The following is a 22,692-nucleotide window of genomic DNA, read 5'->3' as shown; positions in this document are numbered from 1 at the left end:
ATAAGGGTAAGCACACATGGCCTTATTATACAATGTGATTTTAATGATATGTGCATACAAAAAAATGGTTCCATTTAAGAACATTGCTCTATGCATAGGCAGGAACTCTCCCTTTCCAGTATGAGAGGAACCTTTGGCTCACATGCTGTGAGAAGGACAATGGATAGACCAAAATGCGTCTGCCAGCAGGGACCCTGGTGAGGTCCTCCTTGGGCTAAAGGCTTTGGCAAAGCTAGGAGATTGTAGCCACTTGTAGTGGCTTGACGAGAGATTTTACTACTTACACTTGTCAATTGTTATATTTTATTTTTTCATTAATAAATTTGATGTTGGATAATGCACTTGGCCAGGTCGCCCTCTGTTTTTATCTATTTTTCACAGTGTTCTGAGGACAACCCCAGTCCTAGAGGGCAGAAAGGCTGTTTAGTAATATTCACCTGAGACCGCAGAGTTCTCTTCTAATTTGGACTACCACACCAATGCGCAGGAGAAGAACGTTGCTACCCTGTTTCCCCGAAAATAAGACCTAGCGTGACGGTCGGTGATGGCTGCAATATAAGCCCTACCCTCCAAATAAGCCCTAGTTAAAGTCCTTGTAGTTCTTATTTTCAGGGAAACAGGGTAGGGCTTATTTGGGGGGTAGGGCTTATATTGCAGCCATCACTGACAATCACGCAAGGTCTTATTTTCGGGGAAACAGGGTAGTGTTCATGTGGGTGCAAACTTATGCCTGAGCGGCCGTCCATCTTAACTCTGCCCTCCTCAATAGGGCAAGGATGCCAGTTACAGACATGTACCCACCACATAGGCAGCGCGGGCGGAAGTGACAGAGGCTAATGGTGAATGTCCATAGTCAAAATGGCGGGTGCAGAACCAGCAGTAGGCGCAAAGCCTTAGCCTAAATTGACAGCAGCCAACCGCATAGTGAGGGTATTCACGGGAGGGCTGCGTACTAAGTACTGGCCAGGCGGGTGGTGGGGAGAGTACTCGCCCGCCCACAACAGCGTGGTAACACATACACAAAGTGCCTGCACCCGTGCCCCCCACAGCCTCTGGGACCCAGGCCAACAAGGGAAGGGGGCCCACATACAGCTGAGCCATCAAGGCTCTAGCGGAACCCTGTTGGCCAAAACCAGGGGGCTGCCTGCCTGTCAGGGTACCCCTCCATGACTACCCAACACAGCAAAGCTGTCCCCCCAGAGCAACGCCCTGTGATAAGTACTTCAGGCCTCACCGATCCCCAGAAATAGGAAAGAGTTGGGGAAACAGCCAGAGGCATGGGCAAGAGGGGTTAGGCCTGGGGGCTACAAGAACCCCACAGTGTCGACCAACCCAGGGAATACCTAGGCCTAGGGAGGGAGACCGGAGGCATCTACTTACTGATCCACGGCGGTTTTGGGTAACACTCCCGAGACAGATCCACCTCTCCACTGAAATGTGGGGGCTGTCAGCCAGGTTGACACTGACATGGACGCCGACGCCCGGTTATATGTGTCACCACAAGATGTTTAACTCGCTGGCTGCCCCGGTCCAGGATGGGGCTGTGTCAACACAACCCAGAGCTATATCCATGGCCAAAAATATTGGCACCCCTGCATTACGGTCAGATAATGCACCACTTTGCCCAGAAAATTGTTGCAATTACAAATGTTTAGGCATTCTCATCTTATCTTCTTTTGTTTGTAATGGTAGAACAAAGAAGTGGAGAAACAAAAATCCAAATCTGACATATTCCATGCAAAACTCTAAAAATGGACCGGGCAAAATTATTAGCACCCTCAATTTAATATTTGGTAGCACACCCCATGGAAAAAATAATTGCCTCCTGTAACCATTAATGAGTTTCTTACACCTCTCTACTGGAATTGTGGACTACTCTTCTTTCGCCAACTGATCAAGGTCTCTCAGATTGGAAGGGTTCCTTTTCCCAACTGCTGTTTTGAGATCCCTAAACAGGTGCTCTATTAGATTTAGATCTGGACTCATTGCTTGCCAGTTTATTACTTGCCATGTCTGTCTTAAACTATTTCTGGGTACTTTTTGACATGTGCATTGGGTCATTGTCCTGCTGTAAGACTCATGACCTCCAAAGGAGACCCAACTTTCTGACACTGGGCCCTACATTGCACCCCAGAATTCTTTGGTAGTTTTCAGATTTCATAATGCCATGCACATGGTCAAGATATCCAGTGCCTGAATCAGCCAAGCAACCCCAAAACATCAGTGAACCTCCACCATGTTTGACTGTAGGGACTGTATTCTTTTCTTTAAAGGCCTAATTTCTTTTTCTGAAAACAGTAGAATGGTGGGCTTTACCAAAAATCTTTAATTTTGTTTAGTCTGTCCACAGCACATTCTCCCAAACGGATTTAGGCTTCCTCTGGTAAGTTTAGGCAAACTCCAAATTGGCTTTTTATGTTTGTGTGTCAGTAGTGGGGTCCCCCTGGGTCTCCTACCATAGCATCCCTTTTCATTCAGATGGCGATGTATAGTGCGAGCTGACACAGTTGTACCCTGTGCCTGAAGGTCAGCTTGATAATGTCTGGAAGTAGATCAAGGTTCTTTATCCACCATTCAAACAATCCTTTGTTCAAATCTTTGATCAATATTTCTCTTTTGTCAAAGTCCAGGGAGATTAGCGACAGTGTCATGGGCTGTAAACTTCTTGACAATGTTGTGCACAGTGGACACAAAAACATTAAGATCTCTGGAGATGGACTTTTAACCTTGAGATTTTCCATGCTTTCCCACAATTTTTGTTCTCAAATCCTCAGACAATTCTTTGCTGCTCTTTCTCTTCTCTATGCTCCGTGTAGCACACAGACACACAACAGAAAAGTTGAGTACATTTTTCATCATTTTAATTGGTTGCCGGTGTGACTTTTATATTGTCAGCACCTGTTAATTGATACAGATGAGTTTATTTACAGGAGCATTACAAACTTGGAATGCAATTATTTCGTACAATTTTGAGAAGGCGCTAATAATTTTGTCCAGTCCATTCATGTTGTGTGTGGAATGTGTCAGATTTGGCTTTTTGTTTCTCCACTTTTATAGGGCGTACACACGGTCGGACTTTATTCGGACATTCCGACAACAAAATCCTAGGATTTTTTCCGACGGATGTTGGCTCAAATTTGTCTTGCATACACACGGTCACACAAAGTTGTCGGAAAATCCGATCGTTCTGAACACGGTGACGTAAAACACGTACGTCGGGACTATAAACGGGGCAGTGGCCATTAGCTTTCATCTCTTTATTTATTCTGAGCATGCGTGGCACTTTGTCCGTTGGATTTGTGTACACGCGATCGGAATTTCCGACAACGGATTTTAATGTCGGAAAATTTTATCTCCTGCTCTCCAACTTTGTGTGTCTGAAAATCCGATGGAAAATGTCCGATGGAGCCCACACAAGGTCGGAATTTCCGACAACACGCTCCGATCGGACATTTTCCATCGGAAAATCCAACCGTGTGTACGGGGCATTAGTGTTATATCAATACAAACAAATGAAATAATTTTTCTGGGCAAAGTGGTGCATTATCTGACAAAAATGCAATGGTGCCAATATTTTTGGCCATGACTAAGTTAAAAGGTCTGTGTGTGCTCACTGGCAGGAATGGGGGGACTACTGGATCTAGATTATCACGAGTGGCTGTTGACTGAAGAGCTCCGCAGGAAAAAATCCCTGGAAAAAAGAAAAAGCTATGGAACCACAAGTTCCAGCTAGGAACTAGGTCCTTACACTGCCCATAGGCAATGCAGAGTTATTTTTCTGCCTAGTGTCATACTCCTGTAGATGGTGCTTTAAACCCTATGGTCAAGATTAAGAACTGTGTCCACCTGACAATTTTCCACTCTGGGAATTTGCACAGTGGAAAGGGCTGGAAGTTCTGCCCAAGACCAGATTAAGCCAGCTTCTTTCTGAACTGTGCAACTGTATGCTCCGCCTTTACGATTGATGTATGCCACCACCAGGCCATTGTCAGACAGCACCTTAACAGGGGGACCTTGAAGGGGGAGATCAGTAAAGGAGAGCCAGCCTAATCACCCGAAGCCTCAAGATGCTGATGGGCAACTTCCACTCCTCTGACGACCACTTTCTGAAAAGTTCTCCAGAACACCTCCCCAGCCAAACAGGCTGGCACTTGTCAAGACCATCCAAGACAATGGAAGAAAGAATCTTCTGGTATTCAGAATCTGCATAGAACTCTTCTATTCCAGAGCTGATCTGATCTTTGCAGTCTGATGCATTGGCAGATATAAGAACTCCTATGCTTGTTAAAAACCAACAGGATATGAAGTTGAAGAGCTCTGGAATGAAACTGGATATAAGACTGCAGCGGTTATCCTCTCCAGCATCCTTTTTACAGACTTGAATTGAGAGGCTTTTCAACAACTTCACGGACCCCATAGGATCAAAGGGACAGGCACTTCTTCAGACAGAAGCAGTACCTTCACTTGCGCCCTGTCAATGCACTAGGCCTAAATAATCCAAACACGGGGATATTTACTAAAATTAGTGCACCTGTGCATGGTAGCCAATCAGCTTCTAATCTCTGCTTGTTAAATTAAAGGAGTTGTAATGGCAGAAGGTGTTTTTTTATCTTATTGAATTCTATGCATTAAGATAAAAAGTCTTCTGTGTGTAGCAGCCTCCCCAGCACCCCCTAATACTTACCTGAGCCCCATCTCTATCCAGCGATGTCAATGAGTCCCTCAGTCGTCCCTGACTCTCCCTCGTGTTTGGCTGAGACACAGCAGCGGCGCCATTGGCTTAAGCAGTTGTCAAAGTCAGTTAGCCAATCAGGAGAGAGAGAGGGGGCAGGGCCAAACGGCAGCTCCGTGTCTGAATAGACACACAGAGCTGCAGCTCAGCTGCCTTCATAGCAAGCTGCTTGCTGTGGGGGCACTCAACAGGAAGGAGGGGCCAGGAGAGCTTAAGAGGGACCCGAGAAGAGGAGGATTTGGGCTGCTTTGTGCAAAGCCACTGCATAGAGCAGGAAAGTACATCATGTTTATTTTTATTTTAAAAACAAGAATTTACAATCACTTTAAGCTTTGGCAATAAAACCTGGAAGCTAATTGGTTTCTGTGTAGAAATGCACCTGATTTGGCACTTTTCTGTGCCCGAATCGAGCGCAACACACCTCAGACCCTCTCTGCGCAACTGCGGTGGGATCTGGAGGTGCCAGGCTTGAGGGAGATGGCAAGACCTTACTGTATCAATATAGACGCCTATGGGACATCGCCACAGATAAACTGGGGATTCCCCCAATCAATGACTATACTCCTATTTGGCACAACAGGATACTCCCTGAATCCCCACTGTTTCCTGACCCTGAGATCTGGGGATCCCGAGGAATCTTCTACTTGCACCACCTACTCTCTAACGGAGAATTGAAACATTTTGACATCCTACGCAATTAATTCACCCTCCCAAACTTCATGTTTTTTAGGTTCCTACAGGCACGCCATGCAATCCCAGTTTCCTCAGTCCTGCCCACAGCCCGCCTCCAATGCTATCATGGCAGTGGTTAAAAGTACAGATTCACAAATGCACCTTCTATAACATGCTCATCACGCAGTCCTCCACTAAATTAGCATATAATGTTAAATCACGATGGGAGAGGAAGGTGGGTCATTTAGAGGACGAAGAATGGACTGAAGCCCTAGATTCCTGTAAAGCAGTAGCCCCTAAGCTATCTGATAGGCTATCTCAAATTTTTATCCTACACCGTGCCTACCTCACTTCTCTCAGAATAGCTAACTACAAGAGAGACTGCCCCTCCACTTGCCCCCTATGCCATAAAGAGACAGGAATGTTCTTCCACCTCATATGGGCATGCCCCCTAATACAAGGATTTTGGAAGCAGGCTGTGGACTTTTTACATGACACTATGGGCTCTCCACTCACCCTAGACCCGAAACAATGTATACTTGGGATATTCCCGGACCCAGACATTAATAGCTTCACAAAGATATTCCTCCACGAAACTCTATTTTCAGCCAGGAAAACTATTGCTAAACAATGGATGAGACCATCACCCCCCCCCAGTCTTACTGACTGGAAAGTGGATGTGAACAACACCCTGCCCTATAAAAAATTTGTATACAAAAACAGGGGGTGCCCAGCCAAGTACAATAAAATTTGGTACTGGTGGCTTTCGGATTCTGACACCTGCACTGGACCAACAGCTTAGATCCCTCGAGACAGGCAGCTACTACCAACAATTGAAATGCTGAGTTGACTCTAGACAGATATTGGCATCTACACTCTCTTTATCTGCAAAATGCACACTAATGCCGCGTACACACGGGCGGACTTTTCGACCGGACTGGTCCGACGGACTTTCGAACGAACGGACTTGCCTACACACGATCACACCAAAGTCTGACGGATATGTACGTGATGACGTATGACCGGACTAAAATAAGGAAGTTGATAGCCGGTAGCTGCCCTAGCGTGGGTTTTCGTCCGTCGGACTAGCATACAGACAAGCGGATTTTTCGACCGGACTCGAGTCCGTCGGAAAGATTTGAAACATGTTTCAAATCTAAAGTCCGTGAGATTTTTGACTGAAAAAGTCCGCTGCAGGTCCGATGGAGCCCACACACGATTGGATTGTCCGCCGGATTCGGTCCGTCAAACCAGTCCGGTCGAAAAGTCCTCCCGTGTGTACGCGGCATTATAATTTGTGATTTTTATCTACTGCTGTAACCTTTTTCCCATATCTGATTACTGTATTGCCATAAAGAAACATGCAAGATTACGTTGTATATGTAAATTGTTTAATATAAATGCTTTGAAAGAAAGAAAAAAAAAGAAAGAAGTGCATCTGATTTTGCACTCTCCTGCTTTAGTAAATAAACCCTATTGTGTCAGAACCAAAGCCGATTTCTGAAGGTTCCACACCTAACCTTTCCAAGACCTGTACAGTCTTGTTGGACATTTGACGTCCGAGACAATCATTTCCTGAGAAGCAAGTGGTCTGGGCACAGTATGCCACAATGTGTATACACAAAGTCTTTAACAAACCCAGAACCAGGCTAACTTCTTAGTATGGAGGCTGTGGACAGGTTGAATGGTAGCACCAAGAGCAATCCTTTAATACAAAATGCAGAAACCACTGGTGATGTTGGAAAATTGAGATGTGTAGATGGGCATCCTTGATAGCCACTGACACCAGAAAGTCCCCCTGATGAAGCAAAGCAATCTTTGATGGGTAGAGTCCATCCTGAATTGTTGTACCATCAGAAATTTGCTGAGACCTTTAGCCCCAGTTCACACTATGCGGTGCGGGGAACCACATGTGAATATGAACAGGAATCACAGGGCATTTCTGTTCCTGTTCAAATCACAAATCATGTGAAACTTCAGCAGTGAGATTTGAGCCATTACTCTGTATGGCTCAAATCACATTGAATTTGCCCCAAAATTGTGCAGGATCCTTTTTTTGGCCACACCAGAATCGGATTGCATGGGTGTTCACACCCATGTGATCCGATTCTGCAAATCGCACTGCATTTTGCAAACAGATTTTGGAGTATTGTTAACTTAATATACACACCCGCAGTGATTCGCATGAAGGGGGTGCGATTTTGTTACAGTGCAGAATATACACAGAATTTGCTGCGATTTCCACGCCAGTTTGAACCGGCCCTAAAGGTTCAGTATAGGCTGGCTGTCCTGAGCTGCATAGGCATGTATACTGTGATCTGGGATCAGAGAAAGTGGTGTCCGTAAATATGCACAAGTACGCAATGACACCATCATGCACATGTGCCGCACTGGACTGCCCCTTTTGCGCTCCGCAATTTGTCACCCCCATTGGTTAACTTCCCCAGACCACCCCATAACATAGGGAAACACTGTCCAGGGAAAATGACTCTACTCCACTATTATTCAGAGGCAATCACCAGTCCAAAGCTGCAGGTCCAGCATGCCCAGTCTTCACCCTTAATGACAGGTGTGCCAAGCAGGGACTTCAGAGTCTCTCGGAATTACTGCCCTAGATCTGTATTGCACCCTGTCAGTAAAGTCACAGGGTACACTGAACACCAAAGATTTCTGCCAGCAGGATCCAGCACTGACCAACAAACTTTTCAAGCTGTCCCCACTCTTGTATGCGGGGGCCGAGTACAGTTCCACTTAGCTTTCTGGTTAAACCCTACCTCTACCCCACCAGGGGGATAAACAACAGGACATGAGTTATTGGAGACAAAGTCCACAGAAAGATCTTCAGAGAGAAGCTTAATTGAGCTGGAAAGGGTTATGCCTGGGTGGGGACCCCTGCCACCAGTGATTATTCACCTAAAGGTGGCAGCATAACTCAACTGGTAATGAATAATAACATCTGTGTCCTGTGGTGTACGATAAGAAGCAGCTGGAGAACGCCATTTCTTTTAGAATTCCTCCTCCATATTGTACTGCTGAGCAAATCGCTTCAGTGGTAAAAACACTTCTCCAGGTGAGCCCAGATCAGCATACATAGGTTCTATACAACTTCCTCAGGAAAAAATTTGGGGTGTTTTGGGGAAAGTGTAAAAAGAAAAAATACTGTGCTAAACAAAAAAAAATTAATAAAAAAAAATATCAATTAAAAAAAATGCCCCAGTGGAAGACTTAAGTTGAAACGCGTCGGACCAGCACCTCCTGCTTCCCACATTGCTTTTTATGCTTCTTTTTGTGATCACTTTTTATATTTCATCCTGCATTCTGCTATAAGATCATTTTTATTCCAATAAACCATTTGTTTGGTTGACCTGCGCCATATGGAGCTCCTTTTTTCTTAATTTTCCATATTTGGGCACTGACGGTTACCATCCTGCTAATATCGCCTCTGGATTGGCCTGGTTGTCGAGAGCCCTGGGGGGCGCAGACTGACTAGTGAGTGGTCTGGAGTCGGAGACGTATTGGTACAACTCAGCCCGGCATCTGCACAGAAATCCAGCATTACGAGCCCGTTTGACGCACTGCCATACGGTATGTGCGTCCATAGCATCTGGTAAGAGTACCCCACCTCTTATTTGTCTGAAGTGCTTATCAATATATTCCACAGTCTATTGCAAGCAGACATCTTACTCCAGCTAGAGATCAATGGGAAAGAACTTTCTTATCCTATATACATTTCCGTGTGGACATTGACACTTGTTTTTAGTTTTTTGTCTCACTACTCATTTTATACTTATTTGTATGTGTATTTCACCTTTGTTTGGAATACTGTATTTACAGGACATTTGGAGTTATTTCCTATCAACCTCAGTCTTACTGGAGTAGTCTTTCTTGAGTTTTCCTTTTATTAGGCACTAGCTGTTGTAGCGCTACACTTTTTATTCTTCTATTTTGTTTTGGGGGCCACAAGCACTCAAATCCAGTGACTTTAGGAGAAGAGGACTCTGGGCGAGGTCAATTCAGGTAGTTGTGTACCTCATCTATCAGGAAGCACACTGTGGTCTTCTGTGTCTGGGACAGCACTGAACTCTTAGATTCCTCTTGGGAGGACTGGTCTACAGAGGATTTCTGATCCTCAAAAGCTTCCTCCCTCTCTTAGGCTAGAATTGTTGATCTCGCTCTAACGTTCGCGACGATACCTCACGTGTGGTTCGAACGCTGTTTACATATTTGGGCGCGATGTACATATGCGTACGATTCTGCGTGCGAGCATGCGGGGAGTTTAAATTATTATTTTTTATTTTTACTTTTAAATTTTTACACTTTCTCAATTTTTTTTAATCACTTTTATTCCTAGTACAAGGAATGTAAACATCCCTTGTACTAGGAATAGGGCATGATAGGTCCTCTTTAGAGAGAGATCTCTCCTCTAGGCAGGAAAGACAGATCTCAGCCTTTCCAGCTTCGTACACGGCAGTGGCTGGAAGCAACATCAGAATCCCTTCCGGGCCTCCGAAGGTCATAGAGACTGCCAGGGACCATCTGGTCGACCGTATTCTGTATGGTAGACTTCCGCCGCCATCAGATTCCTTCTCTGGCTCGCGGATCGCACGGGTGAGCCAGTAGAAGCACCGGAGGGCAGCAGGAGGGGCGTCCCCTCCCACCGTCTGTAAAAACAATCATGCAGCTGAACAGCCGCTATGATTGTTTTTACGGTGCAGGGAATCGCTGGCAGAAAAGAATGATATCTGAAAGGGGTTGTAAACCCTCAAGGTTTTTCACCTTAATACATTTTATGCATTAAGGTGAAAAACCCCATAGAGCCCCCCTTTTATTTACCTGAACTCGGTCTTTCCAGCAATGGGGACAAGCACACCAGCTCCAGCTGGTGTCTCGGGTCCTGATTCGATACTGATAGCAGCGCAGCCATTGGCTCCCGCTGCTGTCAATCAAATCCAATGATTCGGGAGCTGGAGGGTGGGGCCAAGTCCTGCTGTCTGTGTCAATTGACGCAGCAGCAGGACACTCCAACGGGGCACTTGAAAAGAGGAGGAGCCAGGAGCGCCGCTGAGGGACCCTAGAAGAGGAGGATCAGGGCCACTCTGTGCAAAACCAACTGCACAGAGGTGGTAATTATGACATGTTTGTTTTTTAAAACAAACCTTTACATATCCTTGAATGATGCCTGCAGTTGCAGGCATCATTCAGATATCTCCACTCAAAGTCCAGGACGTCATATGACGGCCTTGGGCGGGAAGTGGTTAAATCCTATGGCACTCTTCACACCAACGGGTTGCGGGTGCAGTGCATTTTTAAAAGTCCTGCATGCTGCATCTTTCAAAAGTGCACCAAAACGCATCTTTGATTGATCTCTATAGGAAGCGTAACAAAAAACAACCGCAGTGCATTCTTGGTGCATTTGTCACATGTCCAAGTTTCACAGGTGCATGATTGGAATCGGGAGTCCTGAAAACGTGCCAAAAACACATGGGTTTTTTCAAATAAACTGAATATCATCTGCAATTGCAATCCAGTTATTGAAAAAATAACTATAAAGGAATAAAAGGAACTACAGGATAGCCAGGCAGCTTAGCAAAGTAAATGATGTATACATTTTGCACAAGAGCCCAACACCCAGTTTAAAAGCACACAAAACAATAGGAGAAAAGGGCATGGTGATAGTTAAAAACAAGAACAAGTATGACAAACCCTTGCCTCAAACAAAGGGATAATCATGGTAACTGTTAGGGGGATATTTACTAAAAGTGGTTAACTCAGTATCTGGTTCAGCTGTGCATGGTAGCCAATCCGTTTCTAACTTCAGCGTGTTCAATTAAGTTTTGACACTAAACCCTCGTTTACACTGAAGGCAGATTTGAAGCATTATTTCAAACCCGCATTTCAGTGCGAGTTCGGGGGCAATTTGAAACACATCTGTGCGGGTTCATGCACAGATGTCTATTGAAATTGCCCCCAAAAGTAGTGCAGGAACTACTTTTGGAAATCGGTGCTTCGCCGCAAAGTCAGCGTTGCACCGATTGGGATGGTGCCGTTGCAGGCAAAAGGCTGCGATTTAACGTGTCAAATCACTACGATGTGAATGGGGCTAAAACTTGGAAGCGGAGTGCTTTCTATGCAAAGCTGCACCAGTTTTTACACTCTCCAATTTTAGTAAATAACCCCTTAGTGTCTCTGGGGTCAAGTGACCAAATTGTTCTCAATAAATGTGAATATCTTTTAAATAAAGTTTGTGCATCTACCTTAGCGCTGACCTTCTGATGAAGTCAGTTTATGACAAAATGCGTAGTAGTAGCTGTCGGATATACTGATCGAGACCGTTGATGATTTTTCTTGTTAGGCGCTTCTGTTTTACTAACTAAATGTGAGTATTTTATCAGGTTTTAAAAAATAAACACTTTGCAGAATCACACTATGTATTTCTAGGGATGCACCGAATGGGTTTTTTGGTGCCGAAACCGATACCAAAAATAAATCTTCCTTGATCCCGAAAACCGAAACAACACCGATACCGAAAGTGACTGTTTTCAAAAATATTTTTATACAGGAGATGGTCAGAGACTGGGGACATGGTACAAGAGATGGTCAGAGACTGCAGACATGGTACAGGTGATGGTCAGAGACTATGGACATGGTACAGGAGATGGTCAGAGACTGCGGACATGGTACAGGAGATGGTCAGAGACTGGGGACATGGTACAGGAGATGGTCACAGACTGGGGACATGGTACAGGAGATGGTCAGAGACTGCAGACATGGGACAGGAGATGGTCAGAGAGTGCAGACATGGGACAGGAGATGGTCAGAGAGTGCAGACATGGGACAGGAGATGGTCAGAGAGTGCAGACATGGGACAGGAGATGGTCAGATGGTGCAGAAATTGTACAGGAGATGGTAAGAGACTGGGGACATGGTAAAGGAGATGGTCAGACTGCAGACATGGTACAGGAGATGGTCAGAGACTGGGGACATGGTACAGGATATGGTCAGAGACTGGGGACATGGTACAGGATATGGTCAGAGACTGGGGACATGGTACAGGATATGGTCAGAGACTGGGGACATGGTACAGGAGATGATCAGAGACTGGGGACATGGTCAGAGAGTCAGAGACTGCGGACATGATACAAGAGATCAATGCAGCCTCACCAGTGCCCGTCAGATGCAGCCAGCCAGTGTCCCTGGTAGTGCAGCCAGTGTCCCCGGTAGTGCAGCCTGTGTCCCCCGTAGTGCAGCCCGTGTCCCCCGTAGTGCAGCCCGTGTCCCCATTGCAGCCAGTGTCCCCAGTAGTGCAGCCTGTTTCCAGTTTGCAGCCAGTGAAGGGAGAGGAGAGCCGCCGCCTGTTTGATTACAGCGGCGGGAACATCACAGCTTTCATTTCAAAGTGCCCGGACAAGGGGGAGAGGCTGTATATGGGGAACACACAGCTATTAAAATGAAAGCTGTGATGTTCCCGGCGCTGTAATCAAACAGGCGGCTGCTCTCCTCTCTTTTACGATACAGGAAGCCCCCCTGATAGGCAGCACCAGGGGCGTGGCCCCGCCCCCGCCCCATTCGGTATCAGCAAAAATTCTCTTTCGGCTTTTTGCAGAAAGGGCCATTTTCTGCCGATATGTTTCGGCGGCCGAAATGTCGGTGCATCCCTATGTATTTCTTCTTCTGCATATATATGGTTTGCTGGTGCAGAGAGCTGGATACCTACCATCAACAGTGTGTTGAGAAAGTTGAGCTGAATGTTTAAGAACTTATGCTTGTCATGACCACTCTGTAATCGGCAGTCATGACGTTTTGATAAGCTTTTTTTAATCTCTGAGGACCAGAATTGCTTTGCACTGGGACAGAAGCCCTATTGGAATACTTATTTGTTTTATTAAGAGTGCCACTGGGATTTTTTTTATTGTTTTGTACTTTATTTGTTCACATTTGGTTCACTTAGTCATGTGGCATGTTGATTTTTTTTTCTATTTTTTTTATTCTAAATATCATATATGTATACTGGAGACCATTTATATTAAGTTAGTAACACATGCGTTATGGTAGATGCACAAGCTTTATTTATTAAATATTCCAGTTTATTTAGATAACAATTTCGTCACTTGGATTGTTTTTTGTGATTTAGTGCTGCCTCTTAAACACAACTTTATTTAAATTACTTATCAGAAAATAGGGCACGCTGCTCTCTTTTTTTTTTGTTTGTTTTTTTCAGCTGCAAATTGGAAAAAATATATAAACTGGGGACTGCTGCTTATCAAGCCAAGTGTTCACCTGCTCAGCGGTTTGAAAGAAAACTTTTCGTGATCCATGATCCTAGGTTTTGAGGAATATACCATGACAGAGGATCTGCAGTTCTCATACCTTGTGTTTCATTGTATGGAACACTAATGCTGGATATGAGCAGAGTTGTCTGGATACAGGGAGACTGAAAATCTCGAAGGGTAGTAGGCCTTTTCCCTTGAGCTGCTAAGGCTGCATCATAGTCACTGTAGTAATGTAACTGTATAGTAAACGTCTTAGGGGTGCCCCAGACGAAGGAACTCTCAGCGAAATTCTGTGAACTCTTTCTACAACAAATCCTGAAAACCTCTGTTCCAAAAAGCTGGATTAGTAGTGTTTCTGCAAGATTAGACCTCTGCCTTTTCAGGAAGGCTCACCACCTGAATGTTAGAGTTACGGAAACAACTTTCCCGATTGTCAGATTTTTTTAAGCAGGTGCTTAAATTGCTATAGAGCTTGTTCTCTTGGGAGGTTCAATTGCAAGCCTTTGTACAACAGAAGGAGTAGTAGAGTATGATTAAAGTTGATGTCTTGTTTACAGAAATGGGGAAGTCTGGCACAGGTAGCAATAGCAAAGCTCAGGCACCACACATCTTATTCTATAAACACCTAGGCTTTGCCCTTGATAGTCTCTTTAAATCTAAAGCCTCATTTACGCAGGGTTTTAAAAAAATGCCTCTAACGCCCTGTACACATGGTCGGATTTTCCGACGGAAAATGTGTGATAGGACCTTGTTGTCGGAAATTCCGACCGTGTGTAGGCTCCATCACACATTTTCCATCGGATTTTCCGACACAAAGTTTGAGAGCAGGCTATAAAATTTTCCGACAACAAAATCCGTTGTCGGAAATTCCGATTGTGTGTACACAAATCCGACGCACAAAGTGCCACGCATGCTCAGAATAAATAAAGAGATGAAAGCTATTGGCTGCTGCCCTGTTTATAGCCCCGACATACGTGTTTTACGTCACCGCATTCAGAATGATCAGATTTTCCGACAACTTTGTGTGACTGCAAGACAAGTTTGAGCCAACATCTGTCTGAAAAAATCCTAGGATTTTGTTGTCGGAATGTTCGATCAATGTCCGACCGTGTGTACAGGGCATTACAGGCGTATGTCTTTTTTTTTTTCAGCCTGTAAAAGCAACTCTATGTCGGCCTATGTTTCCATGAACACATAGGCGTTTACAGTCGTATTAGAGGAGGAGCATTTGCAGGTTGGATAAAAAAAAAACAAAAAAAAAAAACCCCTCATTGCCACGTTCAGGAGAGGAGATTTTGAGCAGAAAAAGTGCTCGACATAAGAGTGGTGCACATGTAGTACATTTAACACATCCGTCTCCTACATAGAAGTGTAAACTACCAAAACCTGCCTAAAGGGAGTGTTTATTCAAACTTCAAAATCTCCCTGTCTGAGTACAAGCACCTCCAACTACCTGACACACCAACTGTTAAGCAGCCCATAGAGGATTTGATTTTCTGTCCTTCCACCTGTGGTGGAAGGAAATAAAATCGCTCAATTCCCCCCACAGTCAGCGTTGATAGGGGAATGCCTCCCGGGCAGAACAAAATGATTACTGCTAGCAGCTATAACTGCCGGCGTTCTGCCAAGAACTGTCCCACATCGGGTAGAGTCCGCCCTGTACTGCACAGGCGCAGCGCTTTACGGAGGACAAAGGAGACGCCGAAAGTCTCTGAACATGAACAGCATACAGAAGATGGCCAGAGCTCATACGATGGGGGAGGATTTCTCAAAGGGGCGGATGTAATATTGAGAAGCGTGTAAATGCAAACCCCCCCATCAACATTGCTAAACCCACCCTTCAGTTGTGTCAACACGCCCCGCAAAGATCTGCCCATTTGAGAAATCCACCCCCACGAGCATCGGGAGCGCGTGACAATGTACTATTAATTGCGCAGGCACCGTGTAGAGCTCATGAACAGCTGTTCACGTTCGGAGACTTTCGGCGTCTCCTTTGTCCTCCGTACTGTGCAAGCGTTGCGCCTGCGCAGTACAGGGCGGACACTATCCGATGGGGGGACCTTTCTTGTCAGAACACCGGCAGTAAACACATGTAAAAAGTCTGACAGGCTGGTTGTACCCAAGTCAATCAATGGGTTGTCTTGAGTACAATCAGCCTGCCCATTCATAAGATTGAATCTCACCGGTCCCTGCTGAACTGGCCAAATTTTGATCTTTATATGGCAAACTTTACTCTTTAGAAGAAGATAATCTCTAAATCCCGATACTGCATTTGATGTAGCAATTGCTGAGTAGTTTATAAACAGCCTTATGCTGTACATCCTTCAATTGCTACAGATTAGTATCTGCTATGAACAGTATTCCTACAAGAGATTACATTTTTATCATTTGTGCCTTAAAATAGTGGCAAAGCTTATGTAGTTTGAACTCCAAGCTCAGGATCCTTGCCTTCACATTTGCCCTCTCCCCCACTGAAGTAACCCCTGACTCTTTACTTAAAAAACCCCCAACTGTATAAATTGCTTTTTTGGGGTTGTCTTCGTTCTGTTTGTATGAAATTTCAAGCCCTTTTCACTCTATTCATTCTCTGATGGTGGGCGGATTGTGGTTGCTAAGTACGGTCTGTCTTTGTGACATTCTCATGCACGTCCAGAGTTAGAGGGGAGGAAGCAGGTCCTTGACGGCCTGGGCTCACAAGAAGTGGGCTGAATGATGCTGGGCATCATTAAACCGAAAGAAAAGCAGAACTCGATTGCTGGGTCAATAAGTCTGACTTTTTTTTAATTAGGACCATAAAACAAAACAGCTTGGGACTGATCTTTTTAGTTTTTTGAACAAGCTGAACTTAAGCTATAGGCATCAATCAGTGAATTGAATGACAATAAACAAGCATTCACAAAAAAACTGTTTCCCAGTTAGAGATGTAACCTAATTCAAGGGCACGGTCCTTCAATCTGCATATATATTTACGTACATTGCGTACATTTATTTTTTACTCAGATAACAAATTCATTACCATTGGTTGGTGAAGAGATTTCAGCGTTATCATTTAGGCCACATTTGGCTGGCAGAGAAACTGAAGCTTTTTCTACTGAATTTCTAGTCTTAATTAAAGATATGTAAAATTCCTCCGGGGGATGGTGGGAGAAGCAATCCGTGTCAGCGCTGTTTGCACATCTAATACCTGTCTGAAAAGAGAAACAAAAAAATAAATGTAAACAATGGGTAATCAACATAACGGAATGATATTGTATAACTGTGAGAGGAATAACAGGATTTTAGTTAGAGCCCTTTTACACCCAGGTGCTTTTCAAGTGATTTGGCGCAAAAAAAAAGCGTCTGAAAAGCCCACAAAAACCTATTTCCATTAAAATCAATGAATGCTTTCACACAGGGACGGAGCGCTGGCGGGAGGTGAAAAAACTTCTGCAAGCGGCACCTCTGGAGCATGTTTGGAGCCAATAAAAAATAGGGCCTCAACAGCGCCCCTCTCCATTGAAATGAATAGGAAGCGTCTCAAAATGGTTCTTGAAGAAGTTTTTGAGTCACCTTAAGAAAGAAAGAAAAGCACACCGCCAACGCCTCAAAAGCGCTCAGCATTTTATGGGCAGCTTTCAAGCGCCTCAATGTGAAAGGGCGCTTACCATAAAATCCCTTTCTAAGTTCATGACTGGACACAGCACTTCTTAATCTAGACAGTAAGGTCTATAGCGCCATCTACAGGAGTAGGACACTAGGCAGAAAAATAACTCAGCACCGCCTAAGGGCAGTCTTAACTGGTATAAACCACCTCTCTGGTATAGGAAGCTCAATAATGCCTAGTACACACGGGCCAAATGTTGGGAGACATCAGCTGGTTCAATGAAAACCCACCGACAATCGGCCCGTGTGCATGTCAGCCAATGGCTGAGTGTGCTGACCGGAGTGTTCTGGCAAAACACAACAGTACAGCGGGGGAGATTGATGTACTAACATCGGACTGTTAGTACAGCTTTTTTTTTTTAATTGAAAAAAAAAAACAAAACAAAAAAAAAACCTACCAGGCTTTAGTCACAAACCAGTAGAAAAAAAAAACAACCATCAGAGGGGCAGGGGCTGCGTCTGTCAAACAACTCAGAAAAAGGGATTTTACGATAACAAAAATCCTGTTTTCACTTGCATTCACTGACTGACACAGCGCTTCTTAATCTTGACCGTAGAGGCATCCCAAAGTAGTGCTGCAATGATGGATGGGAAAGAAAAGAATAAAACAGGCAAACCACAAACAGCAGTCTGCAAAAGCCTTGTGGCCAAGAAGAATCCGAAGATGCAAACGCATTAAGCTTTGAAGAGCTTGGTAAAGGTATGCACAGACAATCAGGTAGCAGCCTTGCAAAAAAGAAACACAGAGCCCAGATGTTGGAACGCTCAGGGAGCACTAAGCGCCCTGGTAGAATGTGGAAAGGAAAAAGAGAGCCCAACCTTTGAAGGCAGAAGCCTAAACAACCGTCTGCCTGATTCAATGAGAAATGGTGGCGAGGAGAATGCCAGGCCAGTTTGTGGTCCATCAGCAATTACAAACCAAAAACCTGTCCTCTTGAAGGGAGCTGTAGCAGACCGGTAAACAGAAACCTGCCGGACCACCTCCAAGGAGAGCAGCGCCATCGCCTTATGTCGCCAAGGGTGGGGACACAAGGGAGGTAGGATAAGTCCTCGCTCAGATAAAAAAAACAGGTACTACCTTTGGCAGGAAGGAGGGGGCAGAGTACCACCATATCTGTGCCTAACCAGGTAGGGGAACTTACAGAACAAGGCGGTGAGCTCAGAAACTCAGCGTGTCAAGGTGATGGCAACCAAGGAGGAGACCTTATGGGAGAGTATGGGCAAAGGAATAATTAATACTCAAAAGGACCAAAAGACCCCAGGTGCCCTTGGACAAAGGTTTGAATAAAGAAGTGAGTAGCCAAGGAAGGATGAAGAAAAATAGCGATAGCAGAAACCTGACCCTTAATGGTACACAAGGCAAGTGTTCTTGGTTTAACACACCATTAAAGGTAAAAGTCCAGGCCACCGAGAAGAAAAACACGTAGCTGCACAGCCTTACATCATGAAAGGTAAGGCTCCCAAGTGCGATGATAAATTTGGCGAGCGACAGAGTTACTGCCAGCAGTGTGGTAAGCAACGAGCCTGACAATCCCCCCAACTCACAGACCCTGGCTGTCAATAGTCAAACCATCCAGCCAGTGAGAGCAAGCAGGGTGGCAACCAGAAGCACCACCTTAGCATACCAGGGATGACAAGGCCAGTACGGGGGCCCACCAGGAAGCTCAGAGCACTTATGGTATCTACCTTGCACAGCAGGGGAGAGAAAAGCCTGCAAGGAGGAAAAGCATAAAGGAGGTGGTACAGCCATCATGGTGCCACCACAGCGACTGCTGCATCCAACAGAGGATCCCTCACTCTTACTACAACCCCAGTACTCTCCTGTTGAGACGTTACACCAGGATACCTACATCCATTGTGTCCCACCACAGAGCTGTCAAACCCTGTCAGGTGTATAGAACTCTCCCTGATCCCTATTCCTGAAAAGTACACGGTGCAGAGGGCCTGTACGTGAATCTCTACCCACCGAAGGATTCTGGAGTACACAAGCGCCGATGCCACATTCATCGTGCCACCTTGAGAATTGACACAGGCCACTGCCCTGGCATTGCCTGATTGAATCCTAACCGGGTGCCCACGAAGAAGCTGTCTACTGCTCTAGACATAGCCTGATTGCCCGCAGATCCAGGACATTGATCGGAAGTCGAGCCTCCTCTGGCGTCCAGTGGCCTAGATCTAACCTGTATAGAGCACTGTTTAATGCGGCGGGAGAAGCGACTCCCCCGGTTAGAAGTGAGGGGGTCCAGAGCCACCAGGTGAAAAAGAGTTCTTGGTTCCCTGGTCCAGCCGATTTAATTGTCCAAGGATAGGGAAGAATTGCCTTACCTCACAAGATTTCTGACTGCAGACCCATCATGTGGAGCTGTGCTTATATGGTCGCCTCAAAAGGTAGACACCATGAAACCCAGAACCTGCATGCGGGAGCATAGGAAAGCCCGCCTGCAGGATCGCAGCAGCCGAATCTCTGACCCAAGCTTCCAGAGCCTGTCCAACGGAAGGAACACTTTGGCCTGCACCAAGTCAAGGATCAGACAAACATACTTTAGCCTCCTGGTCAAGGCCAGGGCAGACTTACGAGCTACAGGACTCACCCAAAGGCCTGCAGACTGCATAGCTTGATTGCCACATTGTCCAGAAATACAGAATTATCCGCGCTCAGAGAAGAATAGTGTCCAGATAGACCATCACGGCAACCACAGTTATCTTAGCAATGTCAGGACCAGAGCCAGAGGCCAGGCCAAGGAAAGCACTACAAACTAGTAATGCGCCTCCCTGACCTCCATGCTTAAGAAAATGTTGGTGCCCAGCACAGGTGGGGAGATGCAGATAGCACCCCTGATGTCTATAGAAGCAAGGAAACACTACCCCCCCCCCCCCAAAAAAAGTAGAGCCACTCCCACTCAGATAGATGCCTCTAGCACTTCAGGGCTGTGGGGCCCTGAATATGGCGAACGCCTCCCTCCTGCAGAACCATAAACAAGTCAGAGTAAAAACCACTGAAATCTCTCCGGATCCAGAATTAGATCAATCATGCCCTGGAGATGCAGATCCTGCTTTGCCCTACACAGAGCCTGAAGACGAGATGGAAGAGATGAGGCTTCAAAGGAAGGAACTATTCTGGTTGGGAAAAATGAATTTCATAGTGCAGCCTGACCAGTCAGTCCATCAGGTCCACAAAGCTCGGGGAGATCTATTCCTACCTGGCCTTGGCATAAGCACAGAGCTTACTGAGTGTCCGGGACACCAGGTCTATGATCAGAACTGGACGAAGGGCCGAAAAAGCAACCATAACCAGAGGCGATGTTCGGGGTGCTGGAAGGAAAGGAGAAATCCCACTCCCCATCCCTCATAGAAGTTGAAAAGGGCGGACCAGGTTCCTCATGCGACCTGCTCCCCCTGGGTAAGTCGCTTGCAGGGCACCATCTAAACGGCTTCCGGCTAAAGCTATACGCCGGCTCAGGCCAAAGATGGCTGCTGGCGCAGACCACTCAAAGATGTCCGCCAGTGCCAAAGGCCAGTCACCTTAAAAAAAAGGCAGGATCCCACAGGCAACATGATGGCGCTCTCGGCTGCACAGCATTCGCCTACCCGAGCTCCAAGGTGGAGATGGCAGTTATGGGCTAATGCACAAAGGCAAGATGACCTTTGTTATAGCCCCAGTCATAACAGTAATAGGCCAAAACCACCCAAGGGAGCAGGCCTGATCCTTGCACAACCCCCCCCCCCCCCCCCACAGGTCCTTACACCTGAAACACTAGGCAGAAATAACGGAGCTTCCTATAACAGGAGGTGGTTTATACCAGCTAGGACTGCCCATAGGTGGTACCAAGTTCTTTTTCTGCCTAGTGTCCTAATCCTGTAGGAGGTGCTATAAACTCTACCGTCAAGATTAAGAGCTGTGTCCGTCAAATGCAAGAGAAAAAATGGTTTGGTTTTACTAGTAAATTCCATATCTTGAAATACAGTACAGGGCATAGGACAAAAAGTCAGAGACTGTGGATTATATACCATTACCTTCAGGTGACTGGACACAATCAAAGGCTTTGCTAAGAACGCACCCCAGCATAACCTCATAATTCCGCCCACTCTGTGGAACAGTTTTGTGGCAAGCAATAAGGAGAAACGGGACAGGGGAGGGACCTGTGCCCTATATTGTACCCCAAGATATTGAAGTATGGCAAGTCAACATTACTATCTTAATCGCACAGCACAGGACAGGAAGTCAAACTGCAGGATGTTCCTGAGCAATTAACTGAGGAATGGTATATGACATAGCAAACAAGCCCACAAGAGAAGCGTCAGACCGTAAACACTCGGATGACAGTTCAAAGCAACTTGCAACCGAAGCTCACAAGCTGAACATCTACTTGGAAAAACTATTACCAGAAGACCAAGTGGTGGCCTTGCAAACCTGAAAAATGTATGTTGAAAGCAGGACAATATCCTCACAGAGTTGAAAAGAAGAGACCATCTTGGAGAGGAAGGACGGTTTTGGTCTCAGAACCACCTTGCTCCTATATAAAAGTCAAGATGAACCTCTTTGCAAGGTAGAGCTGCCAACTCTGAGACACACCTGGTGGAGATGATGGCCATCAAACAGGTTACTTTACTCATGATATCCCACCAAATGGGATATCCCGAATGGGTTCAAAAGGAGGTTTTAAGAACCAAAAGCACCAAATTCAGATCCCATGTAGTCCTGGAAGATTAACATGAGCAACTTCTTGTTGAAAAGTCTTGACAAGAGGACAAAACCAAAGTTTTCTGGAATAGAACAGATAAGGCAGAAACTTGGCCCTTGAGCACTAAAACTTACATGCTGGTCTAGAAGGAAAAAAAAAAATTATACTGTAGTGCAAGCAGTGAAAACTTAGAACAATGTAACAGATGAAAATATATGGGAATATGGCAATATTATCAAAGGAAGTTCTTAGTAGTCCATACAATATCCTCACAGGAGTAGAAAATGTAAAGGATGTATGTCAAATACTATAAACCATCCAGGGTCACACTGTACACCAACTGCAGCACCATAAATCAGGATCTTGGGAGAATCCAGCAAATACAAAAACAGCACAAGCACAGAGCGCAAGAAGGTGTTAGCGGTGTCAAAATTGTCAATTATAATAATAATAAACAAAATACAATATCCACGCAAATATAAAAAGTAGATAGCAGCAAAGGAAATTTTTTCCTCCAAGGCCCCAGGTAGAAAGCAGAGCGCTGAGGTAATGCAGATGTTTAAGCCGGCAAGCGGAAATTTGCACTTAAAGCTTGCAAACTCTTTAAAAAAAAAAAAAAAAACTTATAAGACAAAGGCATAATGAGCCAGTACACATCGCATACTATCTCATTATGAAATACTTACCTTAGAAC

The 22,692-nt window shown here is 45.4% G+C and overlaps 1 protein-coding gene across 2 annotated transcripts in view; it reads right to left on the bottom strand.

Moving 5' to 3' along the window:
• Nucleotides 1–22,692, bottom strand: part of TDRD5 (tudor domain containing 5) — a 436,549-nt gene that overhangs the window by 38,503 nt on the left and 375,354 nt on the right. For both annotated transcript variants that reach the window (XM_073593060.1, XM_073593059.1), the window contains one exon: nt 16,691–16,862. In XM_073593060.1, the coding sequence (XP_073449161.1) occupies nt 16,691–16,862 (172 nt within the window). The remainder of the gene's footprint in view (nt 1–16,690; nt 16,863–22,692) is intronic.

This window comes from Aquarana catesbeiana, linkage group LG07 (genome assembly GCF_042186555.1).
Source record: "Aquarana catesbeiana isolate 2022-GZ linkage group LG07, ASM4218655v1, whole genome shotgun sequence".
Classification (NCBI taxonomy): domain Eukaryota; kingdom Metazoa; phylum Chordata; class Amphibia; order Anura; family Ranidae; genus Aquarana; species Aquarana catesbeiana.
The sequence above is the reverse complement of the archived record's forward strand: the minus strand, read 5'-3'. Positions and strand labels throughout refer to the sequence as shown.